The sequence below is a fragment of the Scyliorhinus torazame genome, chromosome 13 (assembly GCF_047496885.1).
Source record: "Scyliorhinus torazame isolate Kashiwa2021f chromosome 13, sScyTor2.1, whole genome shotgun sequence".
Lineage (NCBI taxonomy): Eukaryota > Metazoa > Chordata > Chondrichthyes > Carcharhiniformes > Scyliorhinidae > Scyliorhinus > Scyliorhinus torazame.
This window is the reverse complement of record NC_092719.1, coordinates 175,814,516-175,833,480: the sequence shown is the minus strand read 5'-3', so window position 1 is coordinate 175,833,480 and position 18,965 is coordinate 175,814,516. Positions and strand designations below refer to the sequence as shown.

The window sequence follows — 18,965 nt, the reverse complement described above, 5'->3', positions numbered from 1 at the left end:
GCAACCTATGGTCATCTGGGACTATGGCGACTTTACAAATAGAAATGATGACAAATTCTACTCCCCCCCCCCACCCCACCCCCCAAGCATGTATTGTATCTGAAGAGTATAGTGCAATAAATAACATGAATAACATTGTGCATAGCTTAATCACTTCTCGAGTTGCTATATACCTCTTTGAAAATATCTGAAGTATTTGTTAGTTAAATCATCTTCTTAGATCATTACATTCGTACTATTTAATATTTTTAATATTTTATGCTGTAAAACATTATAACCTGTGGACATGCCTGCTGCTGACTGAAATGGAATGTTAGTGTTTTGTCACAGTCAACAGTTCTTCTGTCTTCTGCATGAATTTCATTGTATTGATTAATCATAATGAACTTGCTTTGTTTTCAGTATGAATACTTCAATGCTGTTTTAATAAATGAAAAAGACGAAAACGGCAACTTTGTGGAACTCGGGAAGGAATTTATTTTGGAACCCAATGAACATTTCAATAATTTGCCAGTGAACATCAGCTTAAGTGATGTCCAGATACCAACCAACAAATACAACAAAGGTACGTCGGAATTGTACACTTTCTGTCCACTTTGCACTTTATATCAGAAAAATTAGTAATATCAGAAAGATTTAATTGCATCCATCCATGGGCTTAAGACTGTGATTTGCGTCTTAAAACAGGAAGAGGCACGTTAACCAATAACAGTGTCAAGTTTAAATACATTCTCTAGATTTATTTATAGTCCATATTGTCAGTCAATTGGACAACAATCTCCAGAATGTGGCAAGTTGTGAATAATTACATTGTGTTCACACTGGATCTTCAATTTCTCTGTGATACCGATGTGGATTAGCTCTAGACAAACATGCTTCAATCAGGCTACAATTTACTCACCCTGAATATATGGGCGGCATGATGGCACAGTGGTTAGCACTGCTGCCTCACAGTGCCAGGGACTCAGGTTTGATTCCAGGCTTGGGTGTCTGTCTGTGTGGAGTTTGCACTTTCTCCCATGTCTGCGTGGGCTTCCTCCGGGTGCACCAGTTTCCTCCTACAGTTCAAAAATGAACAGTTTGGGTGGATTAAGGGACTAGGGCATGGTTGTGGGCCCAGGTGTGGTGTTCTTTTCAGAGGGAACTGCAGACTCGATGGGCCAAACGGTCTTCTTCTGCACTGTAAATGTTCTATTTAAGTATATATCATCATACACATGAACACTATCTACACTAGATCCTAGATTATTCACCCCTATCTGCGATCTGATAAATAATAAGAGAGTGGAATGATTTTAAGAGTGATGGGTGAGATTCTCCTTTCCCTGCCTTGAGGTGAATTGCAGCTGATTTGTGCTCTTGCTGGAAGCGCAGACCAGCAAACAATTTATTATCCTTTCGCCATGCATAAATTGGCATGGCGAGGATTATAAGGGATTCCCAAGGGAATCCCACTATCGGGCCACCATTTTAAGCAAGCAGTGCCCCCCCCCCCCACTGCATCGCAAATCAGCCCCCCAACCCCAGATTTTCTGGGTCCCCCCCTTCCCCAAAATACAGGGGTGACCTGACCTCCCCACCTCCCAGAGACACCTAAATAGGAGGACACCCCCCCCCCCCCCACAGAGACTCCCTAAATAGGGAGATCCCCCCCACAGAACTCCAGAAATGAGACCCCTGTCAGGAAGTTCCTCCTGAAATTAGACTATTGTAGCGGCAACAAAGAGTCCGCATTGAGTGAGTCGAAACAAAAACGTACTTTATTTTACAATGACTATTATTTACAACTCCAGTAGTTCCCTACTGGATCTTCTTTAGCTGATCCCTTACTGGCCGACAGCATTTATAGAAATCCAAGTATTGTTAAGCGTCCCCCACCACCCCCTTCTCAGGGGGCTGGTAATCTGCAGTAGTTAAACATCCCTACCCCTTCAGCCCTGTGGGGGTTATAACAAAGACCCCTTCGCTCTCTGCGAGGTCCACCATGTCAGGGCCATGTTGGTGAATATCAGTAGAACATCCCGCCCATGTGATTCCCGGCTTAGAGGACTGGAGAATCACCCGGGCCCTGGAGATTTTGGTGCCCAGCCCACTAAATGGAAGCAAATGGGTCATTAAGATCCATTTACATCCTCCCGCTGGCCTGTGGGCATGAACCCCGATCCCATTGCCAGTGTGGGGCCGGAGCATCGCAAACGGCCACCAATCCCGTTTTTACCCCCCGACCACTGATTCTCTGTCATAGCGGGGACCCCACTACCGGCGGCAAAGAATCCAGGCCATCGTCTATTCTCTGAGTTCATTTTTTTATGTTTAGCTGATGGCTGTTAATTGTTCAAGACTGCCTAATATAGATCACAATTTTACATAAACGAAATGATTGCCTTGAAATCACATTCTGATATCCATCGTTCTATATTTGATTGGGAAAAGAAAGGTAATAGGGTTTATACCATATGATTTATTAAGGATCATTTCATTTTTATTTATCAAATCACTGATTTTTGAAAAGTTTTGTGTTTAGTTTGTCAAAACTCTTGGTTCACTGTGAATTGAATGGTTATACCAGAGCTGTAAACGATAATTTCACTGCCTGGCAATGTGATAGTTTCCTGTAGTGAATTGTCACTTAATGTTCTGATTTGCAAGAAACGTTATGAAACATAAAAGAAATCACCCATGAAATGAATAGAATGTTACATCATTGATAGAGTGCTGCGGACATTCTTTCACTCATGTGCACCACGATTTAGCTCGCTTATGTCTTTGGCATTTGTGACTTATACGTCCTTTTTTAGTCATGCAAAAAACCGTTATGAGAATTTTCCTCACCTTGACCATACTTTCCACTGGGTCCATTATAGGAAAAATGCCTTTATGGCGACGACCCACTACATAATCCGTTCTAAAAGAATTTGATTTTAATAGGACCCATTAAGTGTCAGAGTAGTTATAACGACGATTTCTAAAATCTATCTTTTATCTGCTCGTGGGTTATTGATGAGTTATCTTGTCAGGGCACAATCACGCTGCCTGTGTTACGGATGAGTTAACACAACCTGCAGATGCACTTTTAAAAAAAATTACACTCTCAGCCAATTTTTAAAAATACATCAAATACAAAGGTTGGTAGAAGTTTAGAACTCTCTTCCACAAATGGCAGTTGATGCTAGGTCAATTGTAAATTTTAAATCCGAGATTGATTAGATTTTTGTTTTCCAAAGGTATTAATGGATATGGAGCAAAGGCCGGCATATGGGGTTAATTCACAGGTCAGCCATGATCTCATTGAATGGTGGGACAGGCTCGAGGGTCTAAATGGTATATTTCAGTCCCGACTTTCCTCAGTTTCCTTTCTATGTTCGTCCGATAAAGACTGATCTTGCTGACTCTGTAATAAAACTTGCAATTCTGCCAATTATTGGCCTTTTCAAGATGGTTTTCAACAACAACAGCGCAATTTTTACTCATCTCCTGGTCACAGGCCTAACTGTATTAAAAATGTTCAGGATTCTACTCCTGATACTCAGATATTTAAAACAACCCTTACTGGTATGTTGATGCACGTATTAAGACAACTGGCTTCTTTCTGTTAAAGTGCATTTACAGAGTATCAGGATATGTTAAATACTTGACTTAGGGCACGATCAAATGGAATGTTTCTGGCTGCGATCGAACCGAATTAGTTCTCAGTGTGGTAGCGAACAGGAACCGCCGGGTGTTTCCCGACAGCCACCCGTATTTAACATTAATTGAACCACTTAACGATGCCCCACGGACTTTACGCCGCAAATGACAGTCCCGCCAGCTGATTCACCAGGACTGTGCCCGGCAGCACCCCGCTAACGAGGGGGAACAGCACATAAACCGATCATGCAGAGAAAACCCCAGACAGCACGCAGCCATGCCACTGCGTAGACCTGGCCAGGTTGATGGGCGCAGTCGAGATCCGAAGGGTCGGCGGGTCAGCTACAGGGCAGCCAGTGTTGCCTGGGAAGCGGCCGTAAGCTCAGGGAGTGTCACCAGGATGACCAGCACCTGTGAGCAAGAAGCTCACGACATCCACTGGGCCGCACGCATGACTTGGCATCAGCCACCTGGCACTGGTCCCACCTGCCATCCTCGCCCCCCCCCCCCCCCCCCCCACTCCCTGATAATTCTGCGCCTGGCACCAAACCCCCAGCACAATGCCATGCCCATGCCCCATGGCATCCACCAGTACCCACCCATGCAGGGCAGTGCTGCCCACGCCATGCCCCCACCCACCTGCGAAGCGTGCAACATTCGGCTCACGATGCCCCCTTCTGTATCCCCACAGGAAACAACAATAGGTGGCAAAGGGCCCAGATGGGCGGCGGATTGCCAGACCTCAGGATCCTCACCCCCTACGGGAACAATCCCTGCAGGCCGTGGGGTGGCCGAGGAAAGATCGATCACTGACGTTAAGATCGGCCTGTGCCACAGAGATAACCTTTCACACGTGAGTTGTTCATGCCAGCATGATGACTCTTCCCTCTCACTGACCACATGTCCTTTATCCCACACATCTCCTTCAGATGGTGCCAGCCCATCCGGGGTCCCCCCCCCACCTTGCAAGAGAACAGCTCTGAGGAGGGCTCCAAGGTTGCCACTGTCGGAGCATCACAGGTGTCATACCACCTTCCCCAAGCACAGAGACACACACCTTGGTAGGTGAGAGAAGTGGACAGCCTTCTGTGGCACATTCTGGTGAGCACCTCACAGTTGCTGATGCACATCAGGTGGTGGCAGGAATGCCCAGGGGAGCCAGCAGCTGGAGGTCTGCTGGATCCCGGGTCCCAGCTGGATTCGGGTCAGATGCTGTGCCTCTGGACCAGGCTATCCCGTAGCTGATGCAGTTGATAGGGTGCGGCTGTAAGATACAGAGGGGGATATCAGCAACACTCCAGCAGGTCCATAGTAAATTGGTGGAGCCCCAGATGCTAAGGCGCCAGCAATGTATGGCACGAAGGCCAGGCTGTTAAGGTGACGACTGCAGTGGAGAGCCGCACGACGTCAGCATCATGTGTCCAAAGCGTTGCTCAGTCAGTGACGGCCATGGCTGAGGGTTTCAACAGCATGTCCCAGATGCTGCGGGATGACACAGGTGGACCTTTCTGAAGTGCTGCAGAGCATGTCCCAGATGCTGGGGGAGGGTGTGTCCCAGTCTCAGGTGGACCTTGCCGGGGCGCTGTGGAGCATGCCCCAGTCTCAGGTGGGCATTGCTGAGGCACTTCGGAGCATGTGCCAGTCGCTGATGACCATGTCCCAGATACTGACATTGGCGAGACACTGCAGAGCATCTCCCGGTCACAGAGGGGCATGGCGGAGGATATCGACACCATGGTGCAGACATTGGGGAGCCGCCAGGGCTGGCAGAGCCTGATTACGCTTGGATATCCGGAGCTCAATCCAGCTGGATGCCCATCCCAAGGTGACCCCCAAGGGCCCTACGGCACCGATCAGGAGGAGAGAACGCTGGAGGCAGACCCAGAGACTCCACCTGGAGATGTAAGTGCACTAAGTGCATTCCAATAACTCAGGCATGTGAATTCACTGCACTTACCTCACTTTGACGTCGGTCAATGTTTACAAACATTGGGGTTTCACCACTTCAGTCACTGTAGTGTGAAAGGATATGAATTGGCCAAAGTTGCAGATGGTTTTTACGAGCTGTCAATCACACACCACTACTCAACAAGCTATGAATGACTTGCAGATAGTGGATCTGTTGTTACCAGGCGCAGGCACAGCTACTGTCCTTCAATGAATGGACAGCTCTCGCCAGCTCCGCCTTAATGTTCAGATCTATTCTGATGACATGACCTTCCCATCTATAGTCTTGATGATCCTTCAACCACCTTAGGACCTGTTCCTTGTCCAGATATCTAGCCTGTGGTGGCTCCCTAGATTTAGGCTTCAGCCTCAACGATCGATGGGCCCGGTCCAATTCAGCAGGGGATTGCAAAACCCCCTCTCCCACCAATGTTTTAAACGTATTAGACATACAGTCCGTAGAGCGTGAGCCCTCCAGACCCTCTGATAACTCCACAATTCTTAAGTTTTGCCACGTGGAGCAGTGCTCCAGATTGTCAACCTTGGCCTTCAACGCTTTACGCTCTTCAGCCAGCAATGCCATCTGTGCCTCAGAGAGTCAATCCGAACACTGTGCCCTGAGAGTGCCACCTCACCCTTCTGTATCACTGTACCTTGTACCTCTATAAGCCTGTCCGTATTATCCAAGGCGGCCCAAATTGAGGGCAAAGCCCCCTCCATTACCTTCTCCAGGTCCTCAGCGACTTCCTGCCACTGCTTTTTAAATGCGTCCATCAAGAAGCTAACCCATGTCTCTGTCGAGAGACCAATGACACAGCAGAGGCCTCTACCATGTTCCCCTCCACTGAGGCTCGAGGAACTTCAGAGTCTGATGATGATCTCTTGATTGACTTCTGCCTTGTATTGTATTTGCCGGACATTACTTTTATAAGGGACACCTATGCCATCACACAAAAGGAATTTCCCCCTAGAAAGCAACAATAAACCAGGCAAAAAGGTCCAAAATCAACGTGCCCTGATGGGAGCCATTGCGCGTGCACCTGCTCACCACATAACCCTGTTAAACATTTCCATGGTAGCTTCACTCACGGGCTGATGTTAACATAAGCCACTTGAAATGGGGTCAATATCCTATATTGCCTCATTAACATTGCCATTTTAGAAGAGCCATACTTACACGTGTGTAATGCACCTGCGTTTTACAGTTGATATGGAAATACAGGTCCTCCAATGTAATACGATCCTTATTTTAGGTTGGAACTGTTCACCAGCTGAACATTGGAGACTGCGACCAGTTCTATGGGGGATGCAAGTGAAGAGGTCCTACAAATTATCTTGAATTATTTTTGTGGGCCCCAAAGAAGCAGGATGGCATCCCTGGGCACACAAATAATCCAGGTTTCAGCCACTGTGGGACTCGCACCCTCCACAATTACTATCAGGAGTCACCTCGACTTACCGTCCTGACCAGAGCTCTGGCCTCTTCTTTTGTCTGATTTGGGAAGCTGCTTCAGAATGTCTGCTGCAATCCTGTAGTTTGCTACCTTGCACATGCCTGGCAATTGTATGTGAGGCTCGAGCCTCAAAATCATGAGGGTCAATTCATTAGCTTGCACTGTCAGTTGCCAACAAATAGATTCCATGTTAGTTTTCACTCTGTGGTGTGACAAAATTCACACACCATGAACAAAGATACATATGTGAAGATTTTTAGGTTCTTTCGTCTTTTGACATTTTGGGAGTTTCCTCTGGCTTTTTGCTATCATTCTGTGCCTCGCTGACAAATACTTCATGACATTACCAGAGGGTGTCGAGATAATACAATAAGAATTAGATGAGTCATAAAAATAAATTTGCTTTTGACCAGTTTGTGTTGTTGCCTGTTCCAATGTGTATCCTTAATTTCCTTTTCAGAAAATCACCGAGCTTTGACTCTCTTCAAAATAGTATTAATACTGTTAAATTATTTTTCATATTTTATCAAACATATTTTGAAAAGTTTACCAATCAAGAACTCAAATATTTTATCAATGGAGCACCATTTTAATTTTGCTTTGCAGCATTCCCCTGCTAATTTTTCGAATTGTACAATAATTCATAGCAAAATATATCTGTCAAAACTGGACAGCCCCGGGGCGGGATTCTCCGACCCCCCGGCGGGTTGGAGAATTGCCAGGGGTCGGCGTGAATCCCGCCCCCACAGGCTGCCGAATTCTCCGGCGCCGGGAATTTGGCGGGGACGGGAATCGCGCCGCGCTGGTCAGCGGCTGCTGGCAGTGGCCCCCCCGACGATTCTCTGGCCCGCGATGGGCTGAGTGGCCGCCCATTTTTTGCCAGTCCCGCCGACGTAAATTGGAGTAGGTCCTTATCGGCGGGACCTGGCGGCACGGGCAGCCTCCGGGGTTCTTGGGGGGGGGCGCGAGGGGATCTGGCCCCGGGAGGTGCCCCCACAGTGGCATGGCCCACGATCGGGACCCACCGATCCATGGGCGGGCCTGTGCTGTGGGGGGGGCACTCTATTCTTCTGCACCAGCGGCTGTAGCGGTCCACCATTGCCGGTGTGGAAACGAAGCCCTCTATGCATGCGCGGGGATGACGCCAGCACATGCTGGCGCTCCCGTGCATGCGCCAACTCGCGCCGGCTGGCGGAGGCCCTTCAGCGCCGGTTGGCGTGGCGCCAAGCCCCTTCCCTGCCGGCCGGTGGGGCGCAAACCTCTCCGTGGCGGGCCTAGCCCCTGAAGGTGTGGAGGATTCCACACCTTTGGGGCGGCCCGACGCCGGAGTGGTTCACGCCACTCCTCGGCACCGGGACCCCCCGCCCCGCCAGATAGGGGAGAATCCCACCCCAGATCTTCCAGCCTCCAGATCATACTCCCTTAAGTGTGTTTCAGGATCCCGCATAATTCGTGACACAATGACTCCATGGGAACATCCATCTGTCTTATCAGACTAATATCCTAAAGCAAACTGCAAACTACAGATTTGTCACCTCCCATTAATTATATCATCTTTATCCCAAGCATAAGGCATTCTCCAGTCTCCTCCCAGCAAGGTGTCCCATAATCTTCTTAGCTCGGACTAAACACAATCCCTCATAAATTATCTACACCTCAGGGAACCTCCTAAACATAAACAATATTCCAATATTCCATTAGCCATCTACATGTAAACAAGTAAATGGTTAAAATCAATGATTACCACACATTTATGACCTGTTAATCACAGCCTTACCAGACACACTGCTTGTTTGTATTTGAACACAGGGTTTTTAATAACATTACGACAACAAAATCTAAAATATAACATATAACACTTTCCTACATTCATCACGTGCCCCTCACAACATCTCAACCCGCCAGCCAAAGAAAATTACTGACAATTGACTAAAGTCTTGACCATAATTTCCACAACTTTGTGTAACATTGTAATCCATTTCGTAAACTCATTTGGGCTTAAATTCCATAGTGTCTGACAATGGGAATGACGTGGTCGAGGCATCAAAATCATGAACCAGGAGAAAGAGGCGCAAGGACCAATTTAAATTCAATCATAAACTTCACTGAAATAAATTAGATGGGAGGTGGACACATTGATGCTTCTCTGGGCCTGTTACCACCTCCATGAGACCCACAGGATGAACCGATTAATCTCCCCGTGAGCCTTGTGGAGTATGAGCTCCCTGCTGAGGGGCGGAGACCCATCGAAGGGATATTGGACTTGGGACATAAAAGCCGACCCAGGTAGGAGTCGTGCTGTTGTGAGCAGTCCAGGCTGGGACTTGAATTGTGCTTGCACATAGTTTACTTTAACAATAAGCCTTTTGGTTGAACTTTCTTATCGGACTCCTCTGTGACCACTAAAGGGTCATTCAACCTTAAACAGGCTCAAAACAAGATGGACAGCCGATGTATAAAAACAAAATACTACTGGATGCTGGAAATCTAAATAAAAAGAGAAAATGCTGGAAAGACACAGCACGTCTGGCAGCATCTGTGTGGAGAGAAGCAGAATTAACGTTTTGTGTCCATATGACTTCTTTCGAGCAAGCGATGATGCACCAATCATCGGATTCAAAATGTTAACTCTGTTTCTCCGCAGATGCTACCAGATTTGCTGAGATTTTCCAGCATTTTCTCTTTTTATTTGATCAGCAGATATGCCCAAGAAAGAGCTGATTGCAAGACCCCAAACGAACAGTAAGCCACAGTATTAACATGCAGGAAGGAGAAGCACTTTGCTTCAAATAAAGTCAGGATTTTAAAAAATAACCTGTCGGTTTCTTCAGTGGCCTCCAGCTGCTGCAGAGCCTGAACAAATACCACTTTATTATGATACAAATATATTTTTTGTTGAGTTAACAAGAGAACTAGCTGTGAATACAAGATAGTTACTTATGTGTTATTATAATGACATAAAACCATGGGCTTATCACCAATCGCTCATAACGGATTGGGTGAACACATTGTGGGTTTAGTTATTAAGATTAGGCACGTGACAATAGTTATAAATAGGTATAAAATCTGAAGGCATCAGAGCTGCGTGTCTGTGCTCTGCTCAAAGCAAAACTAAGACTGGGGGCGTGATCCAGCGGCCTTGCACACCCAACTTGGTGTCGGGCGAGCCGTTAAATCTCGCAAGAGGCCTACATTGAGGTTCGCAACACTGAGCGATCAAACAGAATCTCACGGCACATTGCAATCTGGATCTCACTCTCACTGGCCGAGATCCAGGTGCACATATTTAATTGAGCCATTAAGCTCATTAAAATATGTGCTCGCCCAATTAAGCCAGAGCCCGGGCCTCAACAAGGCGCCGTTTGGTACTGTTTCACAAAGTCGTGAACCAGTCATGGTGGCACCTCGGGAGGTCTTTCGGGGGAAGTGAGGCCCCTAGTTGTCGGGCACTGGGCAGGGTTACACACTGGCTCTCCCCCGACACCTGGAAACCTTGACACTGCCAGGCTGACAGGGGCATTGCCAGGGATCAAAGGCAGAGGGGTTGAGAGATCAGGGCTTCCTGCACTGGCGAGCTCAGCTCAGTGCAGGAAATAACTTAAAGAGTGACCTTGATGGGGAGTTCCTCGAAAATAAACGACTAAGTACGTTGAATAGCGGAATCTTTCTAAGTGCTGCACGCACCGAGAAACACCCTGTTAATCGTGCCGTTCAGCAGACTTTAACTTGAGTCAGCTGAATCGGGCCCTGGATCAAATGACATGTTTCCCTTCTCGTGATCTCATGCTTAATATAGGCGTATTACAGCAGTTACTAAAAAATCCAATTGGGAAATTAGGATAAATTTCTCGACTCAACAAGTGGTTAGAATGTATAACTCACTATCACAGTAAGTGCTTGAGAAAAATGGCTCAGATACATTCAAAAGGAAACTAGACAAGTACATGAGAGAATAGGGAATAGAATGATATGTTAAAACCCTGAGATGAGTTGCATAGAATGGGAGGAAACCTCTGCAGAATATAAATACCAGCACAGGCTGTTTGGGCTGAATAGCCCATTCCTGTCCTCTACATTCCTGAATTTTATGTTTCTTCATTGAGTAAATTCTATTGAGAAATGTCGAGCACAACTGCTGTCTGTATGGTTACACAGTTACCACGGTAACTGTCAGAAACTGAACTTTATATTTATAGCATTTTCATGAGTATCCTTATTTGGTAATAGTATCAAATGAGCTATTCAGCCTGTCACAAAGCCAGCTTTGTAAAACATGACTTTATGAATTTGCTGACTGAAAACCAATCATTTTAATAAGACTGAAGATAGTTGAAAATTTACATCAGTATCCATGATAAATCTCAAAGCCAACCACTCAGCAAGAGGCCATCAAATTATTTATGTGGAATATGATCGAACCGCATCTACTGCCCCATTGGACATCCAAGCTGAACTGGCTGTAGTTCAAGCTTTAGATGTAAGCACTTCAAGCAAGGATTTTGGCTGAGAATGGAATCCCCAGCCATAATCGATTCAAATTGAAATCACCCAGCTAGAATACACTACCTGCGACCATGTTTGCATCATTGGTCAGTTGAGAGAGGATCATGTGGCAAGATAGCTAACTCTTTGTGGTTTACAAATAGTTTTCTCCAAGCCAGAGCAGAAGCAGAAAGACACTGAAATGGCAAGACCATGGTGTGTACCTTCCACTCTCATACACTTATTTCAAAAAGAATTGCTGAAGAAAATTGATGTTTTGTCAACGCTATTTGTCTTGCGCTCATCAGGACAATCCGTTTGTGGCTTGAGTAGTGGTTTGTGATTGACAGCTTGTAAACAAACATCTGCCCCTTTGAGCCATTCATCTCCCTTCATGTTGAAATGAAATGAAAATCGCTTATAGTCACAAGTAGGCTTCAAATGAAGTTACTGTGAAAAGCCCCTAGTCGCCACATTCCGGCGCCTGTTCGGGGAGGCCGGTACGGGAATTGAACCGTGCTGCTGGCCTGCCTTGGTCTGCTTTAAAAGCCAGCGATTTAGCCCAGTGCGCTAAACCAGCCCCATGTTTCAATGGCCTAATTGGTGAAATCCCAATGTTTGTAAACATTGCCCACATCAAAGAGATGTAATTGCAGTGAAATCACATGCTTGAGTGATTGGAATGCACTTAGTGTAACTTACATCTCTTCGATGTGGAGGTTTCACCACTCAGGCCACTGAAGCCTGAGGGGAGATGAATGGATCAAAGGGGCAGATGATGTTTACGAGCTGTCAATCACAGACCACCAGTCCAAAGCCATGAATGGATTGCAGACAGAGAATGTGTGAGAAACAGACTCAGGCACAGCTGCTCACCTTTGAGGAATGACCACGTGGAGCTGCAAGGTCTGTAGTACAGCTATAATGCTTCCCACAGCCTCTGTACGGACTTCTCCCTAGCCCCCAGGCAGGGGCCTCTTTTCTGGGGGTGTCTGTTGTATGTGTGTGAGTGGGTTCAGTGAGTGTGGAGGGGTCTGTGTGTGTGTGGGCGGGTCGATGTGTGTGGGCGGGTCGATGTGTGTGGGGGTGGGATTGTGCGTGGGGGGTCTATGGAGGGGGTTCCTTAAGACAGGAGATCCCTGTGGGGTGTCCCCCTATTAGTGGGGTCCCTGTTACAGGGGTCCCTGGAGGGGGTGGGGAGTCGGCTCACTCAGGGGTGGGAGGGTGCCCAGGCAATCCGGGGTTTGGGAACTACTGCGCGGTGAGGGGGATGGGTGGAGGGTCGGGGCCTCAGATGGTTTCTACAACGTGGCCTTGGTGTGATGGACCTCGCGGTGGGCGAAGGTGCCCTTGGTCCACCGCAAGGTCCACCACGGCAGCATCATGATTGTAGAGACCACAAGTGAACCTTGCTCATGTGATTCCTGTCCACAAGGGCTGGAGAATCCCGGGAGGGCGGAGTATAGAGAATCGGGCCCACTAAAGAGATGCAATTCACGCCGCCAGCGAGGGAGTCAGAGCCTTACTTTCCGGTTGGCAGTTGGCGCCCGGCCCTGATCCCAATTTTACCTCAACGACCGATTCAACGTCCCATCAGGGGACCACCTAGGAGATGGAGAATCCCCATGTCTTTTAGGATGCTACTGTCCATGCTTAGATGGTTACCTCTCGCTGTACTTCCTGGTGTCTTTTCAACTAAATCAGGTAGCACCCTCAATTCTTCTGGACCAACTTGGAAAGTTTCTTGGTCCCAATTTAAATTTGTCATAAAGCTGCCAGCCAGACCTATCCATGGCTTCTGAGCAGATGCCTTTGGATATGGAGCGGGAGCTCTGCTAACTTGTTCCAGAGTCCTCAAGTGGAAGAACATCTCCAGCTGAATGTTAGTCACCCAGTAAAATCCGGACTCATCAGAGGACACTTAGTCAGGAGTTGAACAAGCAGAGTTCTGAATTCAATGGCTTTTCTTGGGCCTGTTCCCCAACAGAGGAAAATTCAGAACTCGAACCCTGAATAGATTTTCCCATGAGGACAGAGTTGGATCTTCCCAGGCCAGCTAAACATTCCACATCCCAGGACAGGACCATGCCCTTGTATGCATTAGCGCAAAGAAATAATCAAAGAAATAAGCAGCAGGGAACTGCCATTGCCCCTGCTAGCTGTGTGTCTTACATGTCACTGCAGAACAACAATTTTCGCTGTACCTCAGTACACGTGACAATAAAACAAATCCAAACTCAAATCCAAATCCAAATCCGAGTGAGAGAATGAATACATACTTCAAACTAAAGGACCAGGCTGGGAGCCATATAGTGGAGTGGAAATGCACAAGAGGTGGAGCACCTTACCTTCCTGACACCCCAAATAAGTCCAGGGTGGAAGGGCCAAGGGCATCCATCCAAACATCCCCCCCCCCCCCACCCTACCCCACCACCCAGGAGGCCAACCGAAGCTCTCAAATGGACAATTATGGACCACTTAAAGGTGTCAGTCAGCTGCCACTGGTATTGTACCCGCAGCGGAAGGAACACCCCAAATAGGCAAGTCGCTAAGTATACCAGAATGGGCATGCCTGCCACCTGGAGAAGAGGGTCACTCAAATTCCTGCCTACTGTGGCCAACAGAATGAAAAACTCCCCCGACAGGAAGATCCCTCCCCCCCAAAAAAAACAGACCCCTCACGTTCCCCCGGGGAATCGGGAGTTTCCCTGAGGGTTTAATATGAGTGATTGGCAGATCAGTTGTACGGTTACCCAGGAATTAGACTGGGATTTTTCTGTCTAACATTTCCTGGGTAACTATCCAGTTAAGTAAGTCGGCACCACCTGAAGTCGCTAACTCTTAACTCAGAAATGGGTGCTTTTTCGGAGGGCCTCAGGGTGCAGGGGAATTTCAAGCTTCCTGACAAATTCCCATGGAGTCAGTGCGTCTTGAGTTCCACAGAGTCTCAATGCACGTCTTGGGTTGAACACCTGTCTCTGACGATCTGGAGAACGTAAGATCTGGGCCAATATATATGTATTTAAATAAACCTTTCCACATCAGGGTGAAGAGTTTGTTAACCTTTACTATCTGTCTGTGTAGGATATGTGTCTTTATAGCAAGAATCATAAAACCTGAAGAAATAATTAACTTAAGTTGAATTTTTCTTCCTTTAACAAATAAATCTGCAATAATAGCTTCTGTTAACTAAAAGGCAATATGTAGATAGCTTTGGTGTTTGTTCCGACCCTACCTTCCAGAATTTGATACTATTCAGCCGAGAACTCAGCAACAATTAAGAGTCATAAAGCCAAAAATAAAAGGAATGTAGCTAGTGTAACAATTCAAAGCCTAATACCAAATATAAAAAATACTGCTCTGCATTGACTCTACCTGCGTGTTTGCCCAGTTGCTATTTTCTTGTCAGCTGTATTTGTGTTGAGGTCTGTTGATGTGTTTTTGCCAACTGTAACTGTGGGAGATCACCTAGTCTGGAAAAATGTTTTTGTTCTTTAAAAGGATCATCGCAAAAGCTGAAGCGGCCGTGGCACCTTTGTTTTTGATGTTTAACACAAAAATGAAGTTCAAATTATTTGAGTATTTCCAACATTTTCTGTTATCATTTTAGATTTCCAACACCGCAGCATTTTGTTCTTGTTCACATTATCTTAACTTTTCCCATAATGGTGTCCCCGGCAGCTTACATTTGTAAACTCTGCTGGAGGTTAAAAACAGCGAATGCCACCACTTTGTGGGATTTGCCGTTTTTGCTGTTTATCATAAGGGAAAATCCATGAGCTGCGGATATAAATATATTCTGAGAGCCACAGCTTGCAACATGGTGACTCTCCCTGTCGAGGTAGAAGACTGGGAAACTGCAGGAACTCCAGGTTGAAGCTACTCAATAGTCCCCTGCGGTCAACATTGTTGCAGGTATTTCAAACAGAGAACTATTGGCGAGTTCAATCATGGATTTTTCGTATTACTCTTATGTTAAAGTTCTTATTTCTTGTAGCAACATTTTAGTTTAATAAAAAATCCAAAATGACCTAAATATCTTTTTCGATATCCCTTTAAAGTATTGGGCAGGAGGATTAGAGGGTCATCCAGGAGAATTTGTTTCAACTAGAGGGTGGTGGGGTCTGGAACTCATTGCCTGAAAGGATGGTGCTGGCAGAAACCCTCCTAACAATAAAAAAAACATTTGGATATGTATTTAACATGCTATAGCCTACAAGGCTGGAAAGTGGGAAGAGGCAAGATAGCTCTCTTTCGACCAGTGCACACATAATGGGCCAAATGGCCTTCTTCTGTGCTGTACATTTCTATGATTCTATCCTCAAAATATATTTTGAGGAACTTGCTTGGTTAACTTATTCACTGTTATCCGTTGCTTTTGTAACTTTCCATATTTGAGATGGGGAGGTGGTATTGTCACTGGACTAGTAATTCAGACACTGGGTTCAAATGGTGGAATTTGAATTCAAGAAAAATCTGGAATTTAAAATCTAGTGATGACCATGAAAACTTTGTCGATTGTTATAAAGGCCATCTGGTTCACTAATGCCTTTTAGGGAAGGAAATCTGCAGTCCTTACCTGGTCTGGCCTACATGTGACTCCAGGTCCACAGCAATGTGGTTGACTCTTAAAATGCCCTCCAAAATGGCCTAGCAAGTGATTGAGTCCAAGGGAAACCAGGGATGAGCATTAAATGCTGGCTGTGAGGAAATATGAGGGAAATTTCATCGGGTTGACTTCATGACATGTTTGCACTTCCTCGGAATTATGATGTAGTCAGGGAATGGTTAGAGGGAATGGTTACATGTCTGGCCTTGGAGGGTAACCAATTAATCCACTAAAGGGCTTGATTAAAATCACTCTCCCAATTCTAACTGGATCTTCCAGCCAGCCCAGAGAGTCGGTACATCAGGAAGCCATCCGTAAAAGTCTCCCAGTGGCATGCCGGGTCAACATTGAAACCGAAGGCTCCATTCAATGTGCCATTGATGTGGGGGCTTGCCCCTTCTTGTCCAATGGCCTTAACTATCTTTTGTGGCCAACGATCAGGAACTGATGTGAACTTGTGCCTCCCTATCCACATCAGCGGTGCCTATCTCTGATATTGGGGCTGCCAATCTATGTCTGCTTGACGGCCTCCTATTGGCCCTCCAGACTCGGGATCCCATCTGCCAATCCTACCTGAATGAGGCTCACAAAGTGAGCCACTTAATTAGCCGCTTCCTCCAGATTTGAGTCTTGCTGCCAGTGAGTGCGGATTCCCAAACCAAATTTCATCCCAACGGCAGGATCAGGACCTGGGAATGAAAATCTTCCCAGAGAGAGCACACCAGTGCTACCCAGAGGAATACGGCAGTGGTGCAGTGCGACGCCCATTGCAGTGGCAGAATGAGGAGAGGCACCAGTTTCAATGTAAAGACGGGCTCAGCAGATTTTTATATAAATGAAATTTAAGGACACAGAAATCTAATGGCCTTGTTTCTCGATTAGCGTCTAAAACCATAGCAGTTATAAAATTAATTGCGGACACAATGTTGGAAATCGGCAGCTGAGTTATAGCAACAGGAAGGGAGTGGGATTTTCACCACTGGAAGGTGCTCCTATTATTTAATGGCAATTGGGTAGGATTCCTGGATTTAACAGCACAAGGGAAAAGTCCCATTGTTTCCCAGCGCCATGGAAGGATTATCTATGGTTTGACAGAAATGGGGATGGAATGTAAAGCCTGATGGAACAAGGGTAAACATGTTGGAAAGAATTTTGCAATAAATCTCTCCAGTCAAGTATGTGTTTTTGATTGATTCATGGAAAATAAATTGGTGTTTTCAAACAATCTTATAGAAAGAATCTTCTGTGTATGCTTTGTTTTCCAAATCAAAAAATAAAGAAACTGTTCAAAAATTCATGTGTTAACCAAGCCCTTAGAGAGCAGCCAAAAGGACAGGATAACCTTCTGCAGTGCTAAAATGTTTATGATGCTATCATCTTATCTTCGGGGTCAATCCGATAATTGCGTTCTCACTTCAGAATAATCTTGGTACTAGGATTTTTTATTTTACCTGTGCATTTGACATGTTCTTACTTTGGAATTTAACCACAATATTTCAAGATTAATTAAGAGATTGACACTTAAGACATTAGGTAGCCAACGCATGTAACAGGGCAGTTCAGTTGATAACTTGAATGAGTTGATTCGAACAATTCTGATAGGTAGGATAAGAAACATTGATGAATTTCTGTGTATAAGCCTTTATGACTTTTCCTCAGCATAACAAATAGGCAATACTTGGAGCAAGGCCTGTGGAATGAATAAACAACATCACAGACGTCAAAACCAAATGTTTTTATTTTAAATTATCAATCACTTTTATAACACCAAGGATTACCATTAATGTAACAAATTGTAACTTTTGACAGAAACATTTTCAATTCAATGTTAATGACCTGGCTCTGGATTTTTTCTGCATCATTACGTACAAGATTCACATTCTGAATTTTGCTTTGCAGTTTATAATGCAGTAGAACACGACATATAAGAAATAAATAATGTCCCTTAATATACTTTGGATTTGTAATAATAATTTCAGAGTAGAGCACAAAGAGTTAGTCACTTTGTACGGATCACTGATTGACAAGCCATGTTTTTAACTTTAACATTATATCAAGTGTCTCTCTCCATTATCCTGGGGTATTGACTGTTACACGTGATAGGATATATTGCAAGTAACATTCTGCAAAAATGGTCCCAGAAGAGAAGCTTATAAGATTAGGAAGTGCTTATTTGTCTGTGGAACAAAATGAACTGTCAACACTGACTGACTTAGCAGTAAGTGATTTTTTTTGTGCTGAACCAGAATCCAGGGGTAGAAAGGAAACGGTCTCTTCGTGTTTAACTCCTACAGAAAGCTCGTTTCGGACAATCACAGCATCTTGCAAAGGTAGAAGGTTGCTTCGCTCAGGTTATGTTTTTGTTTTATCAATAAAAGATAATTCTCTTCGGTGGGGTGCATAATGGTTGCTTCAGAGATTTGGGACGTTTTCAGCTTACAAATTGAATTTAGGGAAAAGTGAGTACTTTATGGTCTCCCCTCAAGGAGTGGGAGCAGGGTTGGCGGCGGCTGCCATTTCGTCTGGCAAAGTCTCATCTTGTGGGTGCAGGTGGCCCGGGATTGGGCAGGGCTTGGGAAATTTAATTTCACTAGCCTGATGGAGAGGGCGAAAGCTGACTTGTTGAGATGGGACAACCTCCCTCTGTCATTGCCCCGCTGGGTACAGGTAGTACAGAAGAATGTTTTGCCCCAATTCTTGTTCTTGTTTCAGTGCCTGCCGGTCTTTTTGCCCAAGGCGTTTGATGCACGATCAATTAGACTCGAAGACGAGGTTATATCATAACTGAAGGCTTTAATAGACTAGATCTGTTCCCCAGCAGCTTCGGTACAGAATGAGGGCTGCTG

At 45.7% G+C, this 18,965-nt stretch overlaps 1 protein-coding gene across 1 annotated transcript in view; it reads left to right on the top strand.

The window, feature by feature from the left end:
* Positions 1–18,965, top strand: part of cacna2d3a (calcium channel, voltage-dependent, alpha 2/delta subunit 3a) — a 1,400,547-nt gene that overhangs the window by 519,940 nt on the left and 861,642 nt on the right. The window contains exon 5 of the mRNA XM_072472475.1: positions 403–565. Coding sequence (XP_072328576.1) covers positions 403–565 — 163 coding nt within the window. The remainder of the gene's footprint in view (positions 1–402; positions 566–18,965) is intronic.